The sequence below is a fragment of the Pollicipes pollicipes genome, unplaced genomic scaffold, assembly GCF_011947565.3.
Source record: "Pollicipes pollicipes isolate AB1234 unplaced genomic scaffold, Ppol_2.1 Scaffold_7262;HRSCAF=8765_pilon_pilon_pilon, whole genome shotgun sequence".
Lineage (NCBI taxonomy): Eukaryota > Metazoa > Arthropoda > Thecostraca > Pollicipedomorpha > Pollicipedidae > Pollicipes > Pollicipes pollicipes.
The window spans coordinates 7,338,897-7,356,334 of NW_023597055.1; the positions used below are offsets into that span (position 1 = coordinate 7,338,897).

The window sequence follows — 17,438 nt, forward strand, 5'->3', positions numbered from 1 at the left end:
AATGGTGACATTGGGTATGTGCCTCATCGTGTTTAAAGCATGCTGGCAAATATTTTGGGGAAGGGGGCGCACACACTTTTAGAGACATGATATATTGTACTTCTGCTCTGCATGTTTAACCTACGCCCGTCTGAAGGGGCGGAAGTAAATCCCTTCTGAGTTTAGGTAGCAGCTTACGAGCCGTGCCAGGAAAGTGACAAGGATCGGCTCAACAATTCTTGGGTGATATTGACCACACTTCTATCAAAGACGCGACGATTAGATCCCAAGATAACAGATCAAGATAACAGGCCTTTAATCCTTCCCCTTCCCCTCCTTCCCCAGGTAATCACGCGCGACAAAATACCTCAGGTCGAGCCGGATTAACTGGTTAATTGTGTTCTCCGGCTAGTTACGGATTGCTTCCTGTCAATTTGGAGCCCCTTTGACTGTAAAAAAACAAGCTCATGCAGGTAGCCCAGCCTGTGCTGAGCTGGTGTATACCTGCCGCAGCTGTGATCACGTATATTGCTTGAGTAACCTCTCACATCGGGGGAAACCAGGCTGCATTCAATGCTGTTCAATGCACATCATCATTTTGTTATGTAAGGGGCAAAGGTAGTTCTGGCGCTCCCATACCAGGGGGTACGCTAAGCGCCGGCCAAGGCCATCAGAGGCCATAATGCCGTTTACCCTGAGCGACTGATGAACCTAAGTACCGCTAAGGCAGACATCGATGCGGCCCTCAACATTCCATCATGATCCTGCCGGAGCCGAAAGCCTGTACAAAAGGAATGTGCAATCCAAGTGACGTATATATTGTTCAGAACTTCACAACTCTAAGCGTGATGGTATGTCTGGGATGAGTGTCTTCGAAACATTCGATAAGTTTCAGTGAGCGATGCTCTATGAGCAAAACCTCCATGCCACTGAACCCACGACACGCACTAAGACACCCACGTTCATTGAACAATGGCCAGAGGTTACAGGCGGAATTGCAAGCGATACAAATTTAACATACCCTCAACAGCAACGTCCAACGTCCGGTGGTCGTTTCAAGGGTGTGGCGGAATTAACGAGCGTTTGTTTTCGAAACCGTCGCAAATGGTGGCCTGCTCTCTGTGGCCATTTGATTTAAGTCATACAAACATGTTTTGCAGTTTCAACAACAGCCAAACTCGCCGTCCCACGGTCAGCTGCGAGAACAGCAGTAACTGTATTATAGTACAAAAAGATACATTGTTTAACCAGTGCGGCCCTGTTAAAATAAGCAGGGACGAGAGTCCACGAGCAGCGAGGCGTTTTCATAACATTTGAGTATGACTTATGATCTTGGCTACCCGTCCCACCTACAAACGGTGACAACTGACATGGTAGTTTGAGCGAGTGGCATGCGGGCGGTGTTTTTTAAAGAAAATTTGCATTAGTTATAGACAAAATATGCGCTATGATGGGAAAGCTGTGCTGGTTTCCTAAGCCACGAAAGACAAGACGACACTAGTACGGCATCATCTGTGATGTTTGGTCAAAAGATTGCTACCATTACAGCTTGACGACTGACGATGGAGGTGGATGCCATTTACCATGAAATCGACGGCTGGGGCCGCTACCAGAAGCTGATGTACTTCATGCTCTGCCTGCCTTCCATCGTGGCCGGCGCCGCCGTGGTCAGCCTCTCCTGGACCGCATACGACATGCCTTATAGGTGAAGGGTGGTCTCTTTCATGCATAAAACGATTCTACGAAATAACGCAGCTTGAAATTGAGCCGTTTTATAACACAAAAGGGAAAGTTACTCATCTTTACTTAACCTTAGGTTTGTAATTAACTCCTGAACAGGTGCTTAACGAGTTTAAAACAAATTAATAACTCAGGTGAAAAAGGATCATTCAAGCGAGTCGACAGCGTACCTAACACTGGTTTATAAAATGCAATTAGAAAAAGTGGGATTTGAGTAACCTTGGATGGGTTCATATTGTCTTTGATTTAGCGCAATGTCATTGCCCATCTCTACTCCCGCCCACAAACTAACGTGATTTCCGTTCTACAGGTGCCTGGTGTCGGGCTGTGAGAATGCCACCAGCGCCACCTACAACGCCCCATTCCTCAACTTCACAACGCCGAGGCAGTCGGACCCTGCCAACGCCGACTATCCGTGGAGCGAGTGCGACACGTTCCAGCACTCGCCGCCCGACCTATGTGAGGCATCCGCCTTCGATAGCTCCCACCAGACGACCTGCAGCCAGTACGTCTACGACAAGAGCGTGATGCATAGCACCGTTGTGTCAGAGGTCAGCACGTGGCATACACTCTTCAGCCTTGAATGCCAGTCCAGCCCGGAACACCTGTCTCGCTGTGACATGTGCACAAGAACGTGCATATGCACAATAACAAATGCACACCAAGAGGGCTTTGTAGATGATAACTCCAGCAATGGCATAGGAAGTAAAGTGGTCAAGCTCAGTGCCTGTACCCACGTCTGCCAGATGCTGTGCAGATTTTGGTGTGAAACTTTTGACTCGGGCAGGCTTTTGTGTGCTTGGTATGTAAACAAGGGGCAAAATGATGACGGAGGGATTCGGCAGTTTGACACTGGGCCGATTGACGATCCTCCTGCATTGCCCCATAGCCTCAATCCTGTATGTGAACTTCCCCCAAATCAGACGAAAAGTAGGCTTTGGGTCGCCATCTCATATTGAAGGCAAGAAAAGGCCTGTGGACTATGTGGTTCGTGTCTGCGTGGTTCTGTCTGTGCCTGGCATCTATCTGTGAAAGAAATGGGGCGGTAGCGAAGTCTTGCGATAAAAAACAGCCACGAGGGGGCCTTCCAGGCCCTTTCACCGGCTCCAACCGTTGTCATCCCAAGTCGTAACAGGGCATGGGATAGGACGGGAGCTGTGAAGAGATTGGTCGCCGACCGGAGGCCGGCTGCTGATGGCTGCTGATAGCTGCTGATGGCTGCTGACGGCTGTTGATGGCTGCTGATGGCTACTGACTGTGCTAGCGTCTCAGTTCCAGCTGAGCTGCGGGCGGGACTGGCTGCCCACCCTGGCCAACAGCCTCTACATGGTCGGCATGTTCGTCGGCTCGCTGGTCATAGGACACATCTCTGATCGGTGAGAGCTGACAATAGGACACATCTCTGATCTGTGAGAGCTGGTCATGGGACAAAACTCTGATCGGTGAGAGCTGGTCATGGGACACATCTCTGGTCGGTGAGAGCTGGTCATGGGACACATCTCTGATCGGTGAGAGCTGGTCATAGGACACATCTCTGATCGGTGAGAGCTGGTCATGGGACACAACTCTGATCGGTGAGAGCTGGTCATGGGACACAACTCTGATCGGTGAGAGCTGGTCATAGGACACATCTCTGAACGGTGAGAGCTGGTCATGGGACACAACTCTGATCGGTGAGAGCTGGTCATGGGACACATCTCTGATCGGTGAGAGCTGGTCATGGGACACATCTCTGATCTGTGAGAGCTGGTCATGGGACACAACTCTGATCGGTGAGAGCTGGTCATGGGACACAACTTTGATCGGTGAGAGCTGGTCATGGGACACAACTCTGATCGGTGAGAGCTGGTAATAGGACACATCTCTGATCTGTGAGAGCTGGTCATGGGACACAACTCTGATCGGTGAGAGCTGGTCATGGGACACATCTCTGATCGGTGAGAGCTGGTCATGGGACACATCTCTGATCGGTGAGAGCTGGTCATAGGACACATCTCTGATCGGTGAGAGCTGGTCATGGGACACAACTCTGATCGGTGAGAGCTGGTCATGGGACACATCTCTGATCGGTGAGAGCTGGTCATAGGACACATCTCTGATCGGTGAGAGCTGGTCATGGGACACATCTCTGATCGGTGAGAGCTGGACGACGTTGCCTCGTCACGCTGCGTGACGCTGCACCAACCGAGGTGCCAGCACGGCACACACTGGACACGGCATCACTGTTACGCTGCAGTTTACAGCGCAGTTTGAGCGCAGACAAGGCCAGTTCCTGCAGCGGGTCCCGAATCCGCAACACTTTGTCAATGAGGCGATGCTTGCCCACCGCAGTCCGTGCAGTGTGGGGACAGCGTGTAGCACTCGAACTGGCAGGCATTCATCACGTGCGTCGAATGGTCACGACTGGAAGATCCAGTCATCCTTTGAGTAGCCACCGCAGCCTTACACAGCATGGCGATGACCATGACATGAACAATAGCCACTTGCCATGAGCGTGCAAAGTCAACAGTGGTCTCGCAGTGAAAACGCATTGCGACAGTCTATTGTTTATTGTGTAGCTATAGGCCTCTGGCAATACGTGGGCGTACACAATGCAAGACATTGGTGATGAATGGGCAAGCAAGCGCCTACTCGGCGAGGACGGAAATTACAAAAGCATCTTCCGGAAACTCCATTCCGGCTTAAGCGCTATGTGCACGTTGATGTAACAAACCAATGGTTTATCGCGTACGCTATGCAAACACAGTGTAGCAGCTTGACAAAATAATGTAAGCGCATTCAAGGGCACGGGGAGTTTTTTTCAAGTTGGGGAGGGGGTGATAGCCATTTTCAGCTGCTCCTTTGCTGTCAGCGCCCATTGGGCCGATGCCAAATTTTCAGAAAATTGGTGTCAGGCATATGCCTCCCTGCTTCCCTGTTCCAGCACCATTGGAAACACTTTCGTCCATTTCCAAGGTGTCCTGTTTCTCACTCTACTGTTCAATATGGCAGACCAAACACTCACTTTTTGACGCGTGTTCTTACTGTACGGCTGCATGCTAATGAGGAGCGAACGGGGGAGGGAGAGCGCGCTCTTTAGCTCGACCCATCGCAGTGGCGTGATTTCATGGGCTGTTGCAGGTTCGGTCGCAAGACGGCTATGCTGCTGTCGTTCCTGGTGCTCGGCGTGGCCAGCACAGCCACAGTGTTCGTCAAGAGCTTCGGCGTCTTCGCACCCCTACGCTTCCTCACGGGCGTCGGTGGCATGGGCACGTTCATGACCACCTTTTTACTCGGTGAGCTTGTTTTCTGCGCTCGTGGCATTTGGAAGGGTGACTTAAAGATGCGTCGCTTGTAATTGCCGCAAATATTAACCCGTACCGGTGCGTTCTCTCAATCTATCCACTCATCTTGTTTTCGCTGATCAAACCATTTCTGTTCTAAACCAACCAATACTCACGAGAGTCGCCGTTGTGTACCAAGGATTCCGCTCTAGATGAGGTCAAATCCTGTCGCATATTTGAGTATGCTGGGTATGCAACAGCCGTAGCGGTGACCTCTCGCAGGTTAGAAGTGAAAACTGTGCAGTGCTCACATGCTAAATTATGTTTACCTTGCCCCATGACAGTTAACAGGGGCTTGCGGTCTTTCTCATGTTAGACACCGGCATGGGGAAGGCTGGTGCCTAAGTTGGAAGGGGGAGAGGGAGGGGTGTTAGAACTCACATCTGAACAGGAAACTCTGGCATGGGCATGGGGGGAGGGGTGCTAGAGCCCAGCATCTGAATAAGAAACTCCGCCTCTGGCATGGGCACTTCACCGTGATATTTTAACCCCCTCCACAGCCGTCGAGACGGTTTCCAACGACGTGAGGACATTCTGCGGCTTCGCCATCCACTTCTTCTTCCCCCTCGGCGAGAGCATTGTGGGCGTGCTCGCCATGTACATCAAGGACTGGCGTGATCTGCAGCTGTTCATCGCGCTACCCGTCTTCATTTTCCTCTCCTACTGGCTGTGAGTTAGTGGCGCTGAGCGAGAGCAATCGTTCGGCGGACAATCCATGTTTAGCCACTCGTCTTAAGTGAAAAAAAATTGTCAAGTTAGAGAAGCAGGCAAATTTTAGCTAAAAAAAAATAAGTCGCTTTCCTGCATCAGTCTACACAAAATTAACAAATTGCAGGAAAACGACTTTGTTGGGATACATTTTGAAAAGGCGCCGCATCAAGTGCCTGAACTTGTTGCGTCACACCTGCACATAATACCGTGTCATCTCTATTGTACAGTTAGGTAACAACCAGCGTTTAAGTTCACATTTGCATGCGGTTTTGCACTGAGATAGCCACTTCGGGGATCATTTAGTGCAGTTCGCGGCCCGCCCTTTCCAAGACTCAGACCCTCTGGCTTCTGAGCTAGACGTCCGCTTACTTGTGCAGACTAATCCAATCTCACCCAGGCATTCACAACGCCATAGAAACGTCACACAAATACTTCCACCCCATTGGGCATGAGGTTCTCAAGGCCAAAATGAATATAATCGACGAATGATTCGTGCCTTGCATGCACCAGCATGTTTTCTGGCACCACCTGAGTTCAATTGGTTATAAAGACATGTTATGCATGCATCGCGAATTTCGAACATGTTGGTTATTTGTTTAGATCATTAGAGCCTTTTCGACCAGCAGCTATCATTTACGGACTATAGGATAACGGAGAATGGAAAACAGTGGGACAGGACTACATGCACGTGGGTGCCCAAACGCCAAGGCTCAGCCCGCGCAGGGACCCTTCTCCGGGGTGTGCACCGGACGTCGCTTCACTGCGGCGTACCGTTTTCACGGCGCGCTGGGGTGGAGCGGGCCATCTGAAGACAGCAGCCCGCTTCGTGGCTGGCGCATGCAGCGTGCTCACTCCATTTGCTGTTATTCGCTTACTTGCTGTCATTTGCTGGAACACTCCTTTAAGTCGATGGCAGTTCACGGCAACTTCACGAGGCGTCAGTGGGCAGTGTTCATCCGTCGGTCGTCCGCTCGCGAGGCCACGGCGGCACGCGTACCAGCCCTCCTCCTCTGCGGCAGATTCGTGCCCGAGTCGGCTCGCTGGCTGGCGGCCGAGGGCCGTTTCAAGGAGGCCGAGGCGGTGCTCCGAACCGCAGCCAAGTACAACGGCACCGAGTTCCCCGAACATCTGGTCAAGTCCACCGACTCGGTGGGTCAGTGACCTACGCCAGTGCGTCGGCGGACGGGTCACGGGTCATTGCTCCCGATGCTCACGGGTTATTAACCTCCTGAAGGTGGTGAAAGCGCGCAAGCTTTCCTCTTTGGGCCTGAGTGTCTTGTCCTAAGCGCAGTGCTCGAAACGTGCCCAACATTTCTTGCTGGACCCGTCCATACGCCCGCACTCCTGCCCTTCGAATCAGCAGCTGGAGGTCTAGGATGTCGGGTCCACGGACGCGCCCTGTCCATCAGTTGCGCCGGTTTAGGAAAGTCAGCAATAATGCAAGCGTCAAGAGAAGCCATTTTGACACAGCGCGCATGAAACGCTGTCAGACTGTCAGGACAATCCGGTAATCTAAGCAGCAGATTCCCGCCAAGGGTGTGTTACACCTCACTAGCGACAACTCGCTTGGTTTCCATCAACTGAGCTCTTTATGTTTTTGATATAGTTGTATTTATCGTTGAATATTCATATTACGATCAATTCATATTTTGTACATCGCGATGCTTGTACGTGGCCTACAGCTGAAGCAAAGAACTCACTTTTAAGACACTGGAAGCAAACAAATGTGACAGGGTGGCACTGTAAAATTGACCGCCATTTTTCCAGAGCGCCGGCTCTGTCGAGACGCCTGCGGTGCAGCCTCCGTCCATGTCCGTGCTTGACTTGTTCAGGTCACCGACCCTGCGCTGGAAGACGAGCATCATACTGTATCAATGGTAACACACATTCAGCCGGGGGGCACTCGTCGCACTTCACACCAATATCTCAAGTTTAAGAGCGTTTGCACTGCTATGCCAGCAGCAATTTGCACCTTTACCTTACTAGTTTTTTCTTCATCTTACTAGTTTTTTTCTTGATCTGAAGTTTTCTTGTGAAAGAGATGAGACTCAGCATGTGTTGGGATTTAACAGACACTCGCAGGAGAAAGTTCGTGAATACGCGCCGTTAGAAAATGCTTTGGTTACGCTTTTTGTGGGATAAATGCCTCAATGTGGTACGTTTTCTGTCGGTCTAATTGAAAACTTGAATGACGTCTTGACGCACTTGCCGATCTTGCACGATCTTGATCAAATAATCTTGCATCGACGCCAGTAGCTGAGAATGTCATCGTTTATCTTCATTTTGCTGCACACCCTTCCCAGTTGGCTACACAGCCTTTCATTGTTCCAACTTTTATACCGGCTGGCACCGCATGTCCAGGGAGCTAGAATCGCTTTTGAACTAAGGTGGGAGTGAAATATTCCATCGCAAAAAGACCATGAGGGACGGAAAAATCCATTCACAAAAGACGGAACTTATGAGCTCGTGACTGATGCTTCAGCAAACAAAGACATTTATTTCAAGTTGGCATGGACGTGATATCAGAAACCTGACGAAACTATTTCGTTTTTTAGCATCTTAGGCAATTAAAGTGAAACAGATTACATTAGCACGCGCCCGGGCGGGGGGGGGGGCAAACTGACCCCACCCGAAGGGCTTTTCCCGAATGGTTTTTGAACGGCGCGGCGCAGCCGCACCATATTTTGCATAGCTGTAGAAAATCGCATAGCGGATCGTTTGACATACAAATTTTAAATGTACTTTGTAAGGTCGCCGACCTGTGACAGATCAAATTCAGCCCATGGTTTCAGCGAAGGCAATTTCTAGGGAATCGTTCAATCTGATACAACAGCGGAGTGTTTGACGAAGACATACATATCTGAGATGCTTTCTTAGGCACCACAAATATTAAATGCGCAAATTACGTTGACCTTAGGCCAGGTATGATGGTTAGACCAAGGTAAAAACCAACCTGATTTATTAATCTAAGGGTTGTTGTATGGGATAATTGCTGGTGCTCATTTGAATTTATTGACACCAGGAAACGCATTATACACTTTCAATTGACTTCTTAGAGGTCAGAACAGGCCATTGACCTAAGAAGACCCGGGTCGAAGCTTTTGTTTTAGAAACATGCTGCCTAGCGTAATCTTTGTCATTAGTCAAAGGAAAACACAGAGCAGTATTATATCACTTTGGTCACCATGACCTTCAAAGGGTTAAACAAGATCAATGACCTCAAATGGGCTTGTGACCTTTTGCTTAGAGACAGTTGCCTAGGTTCTGGGGGTGCTTTGGATACCAGCCTGGAATTTGACCTTGTTTGACCTTATTCAACCTGAAGGTCATGACCTAGGAAGCTGAAACCTTAACCTAAGTGACATCACATATGGGTCAAGACACCCTGTAAATTTGGTGTATCTAGCTTTCTTAGTTCCCGAGATCTCAGAGGGGGTTCATATCGACCCCCCCACACCCGAGCGAAGGGTATCTAGGCGGCCAACTGGGCGTGTGTTTAAGTATAGTAATTTCATGGCAGTACTATGAGCAAAACAAATTACTAACACCAATAATTTGATGCTGCACTTTTCAAATCCCTTCCACAGCACTTTCAAAACAAAACGAAGCAAAGAAATTTAATAACAAGTAAACAACAGAAAATTCAACAAGCATAAAACACTCAAACAAAAAACATTGGACTCCTACACATCAGCCCATCACCAAGTCAAACACAATATACATACTTCTGGCTTCTGTTACGGTGGGGTCAGGGAAAACAAACATTTTGTCACTGCTTCCTACAAAACACCAAGGCTTATTTCCATGAAAGTAGCCTATGCCCAACCTAAAGAGGCCTTACATCATCTCATCCTGTATAACCTGTTTGTATCACAGCAGCAGTTGTGAGTTACTGATTCTTGCACAATTCCTATTGCCACTTGTCATGCACTTGACCAACTTAACCTAACTTAGAGTAGCCCATATGATGCACATCATCTCAACTCACATGTCTGTTGACAGCAGCACTCATGATAAAAACATGATATCTAAAGCTAGTTTTTGGCTGGTTTCAACTTGCATTTTTATTCATTTCATTTGTGCATGCTTGTTAACATCAGACAAAGTTGACAACACACAAATCAAAACACTTTAAATCACTTTGAACAAAGTATTTTGACTGTCATGGTTAGCCTCTGTCAAGGGCAATGATGGGGATGCTCCACAAAACAATCTTTCTTCTCCAAAAATAACATAACTTTTATATGACCATGCCAGTATTGCTGCTTAACTATTCAACTGCAGCAAATGCATCCATTTGGGCTTGTTCATTCATATTTGATGACAAAGTTTGAGATGTTGGCTTCATCTTTTAAATGGGGTGGTCTCACTATTTGTTACATAACAATATTTAACTCATATTACAGTTGCTATGCAGCTTAGAGTATCCCTATGTTAAAAATATCATACATATATACAGTACAGTCATTTGCCAGTCAGCAAACCATGACAACTATAGAAAACATCTAGTTAACACAGCCATGAGGGGCAACTTCAAAAAATTTGGGGCAAATAACCAAGAATATGGAACAAAAGAAGCCCATTGCATGCCTTGTGGCATGATAATTTGTCTTATGGCAAAACTCGATGCATTAAAGCAGAAAATGGCTAACTCTGGTTACCAATCATGTGTTGACAGCAGGTAAGGTAAGCAATTACTTGGTCCGCAGGAGACTTACCGGCTTCTTCCTGCTCCCCTCAAAACAAAAATCAGTACCTTTTGCATGGTCTGCTGGCAGACAGAGTTATCCGAGTCACCTCCCAAATATAACTATCTATCATGCTCACCAGCGTTCGAGATTAAAGTGCGAAGCAAGTAAAAGGTGCGCATCGCAAACATCTTCACAATGCAGGATTTCACCATCAAACACTTCTGTATTAGCTGCGTCAGGTCTGTCCCAGGGCTCCATATGGCAGCATATTCTAATGGTGCCATACAGACGCAGAGGCAAGGCTATTTTAAGCCTTGCCAGGTAGCCTGGTTCTGTTCTATGGCCTTAAGCCTGGTAAGTCAGACACTCGAAAAGCTTGGATTTATCCTTATTGAGCACCACCATGAACCAAAAAAAAAACAACAACAAAACAAACCAGATAACCGAAGGTTTAAGAGGGCGCAAATGGCGGTAAAAATAAGTTCCGTGCATCAAATCGTCTCCTTCATTCCCTGTGAATTGTTCACGTTTGGGTGCATATCAAACATTTTTGGGCGGCTGGCGAATTTATCCAATTTATGTATGAAATACGTACAAGCTTGCGGTTGGAGGATCTTGCATAGAAATTGGTCAGCATTTTAAACAGCAGATGGTACCTCTGAAGGCAATCGAAAAGGAAGGAAGAATAAAGTGGTATCACACAGGTATGATATCAAGAAAAACAAAATTAGCTAAATAAATATAAAGACTAGTACTTTTCTCGCAAAATTTTGTAGTCAGCTGATTTGACTTAAAATCTGGTAATATGAGTACTCAAATGGTGATATTTATCTTGTAAGCATAATTTAAAAGACATTTCTTGAACTTTTCACTCATACATTTTGGGAGTGGTGCATTTAGTGGTCAAGTTTTCTTCGGGAAAAAAAGTGCGTGGAGTAAAATTATCTACCAGGCCTCGCTGGTGTTTCCACCAGGCTCCGCTCTCGTGGTGTGGCGTGTGAGACCAAAAAAATAGGGGATGCGTGAAAACCTTGTATTTGGCGCACAGCTGCAGATTGTGACACACTTTGTAAACAAACCAAACTTAATGCGTGCAAGCGGCTGGGGTCACTGGGGTGCTTGGGCTTAGAGATACCTGGCGCTCTTGCTCTGAGCATACATAGACATGATTCAGGTGTAGGTGAGGCAGGACATGGCCATAGGTGTCCCAGGAGTGAAAAATTCACATGAAATATGGGAAAAGGAGTGAAAAATTCCTTCTCATAGGGTGTTGCTTTAACCCAAAGCCGGCAATTCTAGGGCACCGCGCATGTCTCAGCGGCAGGCCCTGTGCTGTCTTGTTTCCTACAGATCGGGTTGTGACTACAGTTGTGACTGGTCCTGCCGCATCACCTGTGGCAGGTTCGCGCAGCTTGCCTCGCTGCGGCTGATCCTGACACACCATCTTCACCAGGTTCGTGTGCGCGATGGTCTATTACGGGCTGGGCCTGAACGCCACACGACTGGGCAGCAGCGTCTACGTCAACTTCATCCTAGTGCAGATCATCGAGGTGCCGGCCGCCTTCTGCTGCATCCTGCTGCTGGACCCGTGGGGCCGCAAGCTGATACTCAGCCTGTCGTTCGTGCTCGGCGGACTTGGCAGCATCGCGAGTGGAGTGGTGTCCGGCCTCGAAGGTGGGCGAGAGCGGCAGCAGGACAGCGGCCAGAGAGAGCGTGCGGCAGGCACGCGCGCATGACTTTCTGTCACACAGCAAAGAGCCTTCAAAAATCGGCCTTTGCCAAACGCCAGATCGCATGTGAGACCAGCATACAAAAAGATGCCATCCCGTTCAAAAGGGTTCTGAATTATAGAACACCTTTGGGTTCCCGTTCTGGGACAATAAGCACGTGACGCGCAATATTGAATGCACCAAAGCCGCCCGCATCTTCTGCCTGTTGAGACGCTCAAGAAGGTAACGCAAAAACCAGTGTCCTCAAGCCTCCGAGTTCTCGTACTACCCGCTTCAGACATGCAGACGCTCACGGTGGCCCTGGCGATGGTCGGCAAATTCGGCGCGTCGGCGACGTTCGCGATCGTGTTCGTGTACGGCGCGGAGTTGTTCCCGACGGACCTTCGCAACAGCGGCATCGGCATCTCGTCGGCTGCCGGCCGAATCGGCTCCATCCTTGCGCCGTTCATTGCCAGTCTGGTACGTTACGTATGTGCGGTCGGGCGTGCACCAATGTTATCATGCGGTAATTGGCGAAAATAGCCACTCTTTCTTTGCATGGTTATTACATCAGATTACTTACTATAACATTATTCATATCTTTTTCTGTTTTCATAAGACATTTCGTTTCTTATAACATGCTTTTTGTCTCATAGAACATGTCGCTTTTCATAGCATTTGTAGTATTTTTTGATACTCTCTTTTACTTGTCTGTTACATGTGTTATTGGTTATAATCCATCGTTCATATCATATTTTTAAGGTTCATAGCATATGTTCCTTCATGACATAGCTATATGTTGTGTCTGTTACAGCGTGCTGTCCCCTTTCACGTTCTTCCAATGAAAGTGACATGATGAAATAGCATTTGTAACGCCCTCTTTTGCAACTAAGCCAACGTGCACCCGCTACAGCCCGCCCCTGTTTTGATTCGGACTGAAAATGGAATCAAGGCCATTCCAAGCTTTGGTCACACGAATTTGATTCCAAATCCTTGGTTTTTGACGTCAGAGCGTATCCCGCTCTTGTCTGTCGACCCAATTAAATCAGCATTTCTATTCGAATCGGTACTCACTCGTAATTTCCATTCGCATTCAAGCAATGACAGTTTTTGGGAGACATTGTATGACGTGGCGGTGCATTCTTCGGAAGCTACGCTCGAACAAATTAGCAGGCTGACATTAACTTTTGCGCCACCGAACATTGCTGAAACATTGAAGTGTACATCTGTGACAAAAATAGGACGCATTTTGGTAATCAGACATTAACACAATGCCCTCTGAATTAATAATTCCAAACAAAACTTAGTGCAGGTTCAAAACCCCGTACTTAAATGCCACCGCTAGGAGGTGCTAAAAGATGCAAAAATCATGATATTCACGCCATCCCCAAACTCAGTTAGTCAATGGTCTCAATCCGTCTTAAAACCTAGCACCGCTGTTGCCTCTGCGGCTCAAGAGCCATGCAATAGCTGTGTCACGTCTGCGGAGACGAGGATGCCATCGAGCTGCGTCACGGACCGACCTTTGTCGCTGAATATTGATCCAATGCTCACGTCAAGCTGGATTCCGGCCGATTCCTTCGGCCGACTTAGATGGGATGCTTCACATTTGAAGAAATTGGAGCAAGTCACTCTCACGGAAAAATTATAACCGGAAAGCACGCTCACGAACGCCTGATATGAACGCCTCGACGACGATATGTTTTGGCCTCGATAGCCGTATGTCTTGTGGAATGGCAGAATTTCAATGACGCTGTCATGACGTCATGAATGCCTAGGTGACTTTGAAATACTCTCCCAGTTATACCTCGCCCCATTTTCGCGAGCGTGTAGCTCAGAGACCAGAAGGGCTTTAATCTTCAGAAAGGAAGACTGCGAACAGCACCGGAAGGTCTTGAAGATGGCTATTTTAATTGAAAACTCTATCTAAATGTGGAACTCTCCCCTTAGCAGTCCTGGACTCTGACCTAAATGACCTGCCCTTCATCAGTAACATTGTTCGGGAGTCAAAAGCATGCCAAATATGAAGCCGACGTCTTTATGTTGACAGGAAGTTTCCCTGTCCAGCATCATTGATTTCATGCATCGCTCGACAGCCTCCCTTTCATGCGATGCTTGTTTACCTTCCCAATTTCGCCGCACCGGGACCAACGCCACAGCACCGTGACTGCTGTTCCAGGCACAAGGTTCAAAAAGCCAGGTCCTACCCATGTCGATTTTCGGCGTGTTGTGCTTGATCGGGGCAGCTGTTACTCTCTACCTTCCCGAAACTTTCGGACAGAAATTGCCGGACACCATCGAGGAATCAGAGAACTTCGGAAGGTGAGTGCGAGCAGAACCACGGATACCACGCAGACCACCCCTGACATCTGGCGCCATTGTTTATAACTAATGCTTCAGCTCTGTTGCCAACCGCCCACATGCCTCATGCATTGTGCACGCGGTGTTTTCTGCGCAGAACTCAAGGACTGCCGCTCGTCGCTGTATAATGCAGTCTGGCCCGCATCCGACAGACGCTGGTGATGGGTCGGGTATTTGATGACGTCAGACGCCCATTATTGTTGCAGGGACCAGACGCTCTGCCATATTCCGTGGTTGGTCCGCCGAAAACGTCGGAAGTTATACGCCTGAGCGTGACAGCCAGAGACAGCCAGTTAGCCTCTCCACGGGGCACTGCCCAGCATTCTTGACAACGAATCAGCCTCCGGAAAAACTACTGACGTCATTTCACCGGGCGGACTGATTGGTCCTTACGGCGGGACAGCGGGTCGGCGCGGTTGCGGCGCATGGCCTGCCACTTCTGTAATATGTCGCTTTGTGTCGTCGCGTGAGGTCGTCTGGTTGATGATGTGGCATGACTATTCTAGCTAGCACGTAAGGTTTTAGTTATTGCGAAAATACGACGGGCTTTTAACAATAAAAAGGCATATGCAAACGCTTGTCTTGATAACGCGAGTGACATTTTAATCGAAAAAAAAAACAGTGGCTTGAGGCGGCATTGACTGGAAGACACAAGTACAACACGGTGTCTTCCTTACCCTCTATCTTTTACGTAAAAATGGACGAATAGCGTTGAGCTGTTTCTTTTTTCTGGCCCATCATCTGGCCCTTTCAACTGGCCCATCATCGCTCCATGTCGGAGACAGATGGCATCTCACCAGCTGATCGGCGTGCTTCGTGACTCGTTCGCTGGTACCGGTGTGGTGACTGTGCTCCGAGCCGACGGTTGTCCTCAGCTCAGAACAAAAGAACAGGAGATTTCCTGTCCAGACGCGGAGTTATCCCTTGTATTATCTAGCCCCCCATCAGCCACAGAGCAATGGACACACCGAGTCTGCAGTGAAGTCGGTCAAACGATTTGGGCAACTGCAGGCTGGATACCGCGTTGTGATCCTGCTGCAACTGAATTCTTGTACCAATGAATATTACGGTCGCAGCGTTTTCCCTTTCCTGTGCACCACATTCTTCGCCATACCCTCCAGGATGAACAGGTTGGCGGCTCACTATGGAGTAACGAGCCGACGAGAGTAACGGTTCTGGGGCTACCCACGTAACGCTACCTGCTGGAGGACATTGGCGCAGTCACGATGGGACCCTGAGCCTCCACGGTCCTAAATTGACTCTCGGTCATAGTCAAGGTGTGGCTCCGTTAGATTTGAAGTTGGATCAGCTTGAAATCGAAGGGCATGCCAGCTGGGATGAGCGGGATTCTTGTGATGAAGACCCTTGGTCCCTTGGCATTTCCTGTCATCATGGCTGCCATTGCGGAGCTTCGGATGAAGATTTTTGGGACCATGGCGAGTGCGACTTACTGGAACACAACTTTGTGATGGCAGTTCTGTTGGCTCCAGGCTCCTGAGAAGCTCCTATATGTAGTTCGCAGCCTCCTCCGGGTTTGTGGCAGTGTCCATTCCTTCCAAGTCCCTGTCTCTCTCCTCGCTGCAGTTTCTCAGAAGCTTCGAGTCCATATTTTCAGCAGTGAAGTGTTTCGGCGCTATGATGACCCGTTCGCTTGGCCAGGTTCACCTTGGCACCGTTCTTTCAAGTCAGGAGTACCTTGGACCAAGAGACTGTCGACCATTTCTACTGGAAGACAATTGGACTTGGCTGACTTAGCGCGCGGCAGAACGCGGCGCGCTGGACGCTCTTCGCTGCTCCGATAAGTCTCAAATGGCGGGAACCAACCGTCGCTGATGAGACGTTCTTGCCCGTGCCGCGCTACGCACAGTGCTTTGATCTCGACCGAAGTGTTACATAAGCTCTCCTCTCGCTACGTTGATTCAGAATATACTAGGTTTCGTAGTCTACCACCGGTAGTTCTCGGGTATCAGAGGCTCAGTGACAGAGTTTCACATTTATTTTATACAAATGTGGCAGCGTTACGTTGACAGTCTGCACAGGTTAGGAGCATTCTTTGCCTCTTATGAGCCTCAGGTGTTTGACTGTCGCATTGCACGCCGTAGTGCGGCGGCGTCGGCCGGCCGCATGACGTCATACCATCTGGGGCCCGCTTCAGCGTCATATCGTCCAGTGCAGATATTTGCAGACCTTGACGTCACCCGAAGATTATGACAGACCTACACCCTGTTTCTGCAGGTCTCTCAGATGAACGTGACGACGAAAAATCGAATGTCATTCCATCGACGGTCATCTTGTATTTATGAAATGTTCAACATTCATTCATTCACAGACACAACATAATATGGTGCAGCTGATGATCTCCGATAGACATGCGGTACAATGAGCAGTGTTCATCGCAATCAACGTTGCAACTAATCCGGCGGAAATACGCGGGAGCACCTGCAGAGGTCGGGTATATTGCTTATTCATCTGTCAATCATGTTGCCAAGCATTTAAATCACCATGTCTTAGGTAAATGTGTGACCAAATAGCTCAGGTCAGAACTCTCAGTTCCTATTAAGCATGCGCCGCATTTCGTCACATATGCATCAAATCAAATCGATCAAGCCTCGCACCAAATCGAATTTCGGGGTCAACCTGCATAAGCAATCATGCTGAATGAAACTACGGCAACATACCCTGTTACTGCTGAGCGGGGGCGCACATAGGAGCAGGATAGAACAGCACTGAGCTAGGCACGCCGCTGTGGATGAGCGTCATAACTGTCTCCTAAAAATGTCAGGTCCGCACACTTCGGACAGCTCCAAGGCGTGCATTAATCACTACCTCGCTGCGTACCCGCATGTGTCGAAATTCAGCTATATTTGTCTATCAAATGTTGCTATGAGTAGATGCTGCGACCTTTCTATGCGTGATATGGGATG

General features: G+C 48.7%; 2 protein-coding genes across 4 annotated transcripts in view; one reads left to right on the top strand and one right to left on the bottom strand.

The window, feature by feature from the left end:
* LOC119113678 (solute carrier family 22 member 5-like) overlaps positions 1-7,539 on the bottom strand; it is a 37,261-nt gene extending 29,722 nt beyond the window's left edge. Inside the window, exons 1-2 of the mRNA XM_037237962.1 lie at positions 7,454-7,539; positions 6,629-6,763 (exon numbers count right to left, since the gene is read on the bottom strand). The gene's annotated coding sequence lies outside the window, so the exon portion shown is untranslated. The remainder of the gene's footprint in view (positions 1-6,628; positions 6,764-7,453) is intronic.
* The window catches only part of LOC119113675 (organic cation transporter protein), a 33,933-nt gene extending 18,783 nt beyond the window's left edge, over positions 1-15,150 (top strand). For 2 of the 3 annotated variants that reach the window (XM_037237960.1, XM_037237959.1), the window contains exons 2-12: positions 1,528-1,684; positions 2,030-2,270; positions 2,992-3,095; positions 4,840-4,994; positions 5,543-5,711; positions 6,773-6,902; positions 7,521-7,630; positions 11,898-12,118; positions 12,460-12,633; positions 14,333-14,475; positions 14,721-15,150. In XM_037237960.1, coding sequence (XP_037093855.1) covers positions 1,542-1,684; positions 2,030-2,270; positions 2,992-3,095; positions 4,840-4,994; positions 5,543-5,711; positions 6,773-6,902; positions 7,521-7,630; positions 11,898-12,118; positions 12,460-12,633; positions 14,333-14,475; positions 14,721-14,843 — 1,713 coding nt within the window. In that variant the 5' untranslated portion in view covers positions 1,528-1,541 and the 3' untranslated portion in view covers positions 14,844-15,150. Of the gene's footprint in view, positions 1-1,527; positions 1,685-2,029; positions 2,271-2,991; positions 3,096-4,839; positions 4,995-5,542; positions 5,712-6,772; positions 6,903-7,520; positions 7,631-11,897; positions 12,119-12,451; positions 12,634-14,332; positions 14,476-14,720 lie in introns of all 3 variants that reach the window. The other variant, XM_037237961.1, reaches the window with a different exon arrangement.
* Positions 15,151-17,438: the final 2,288 nt, after the last annotated feature.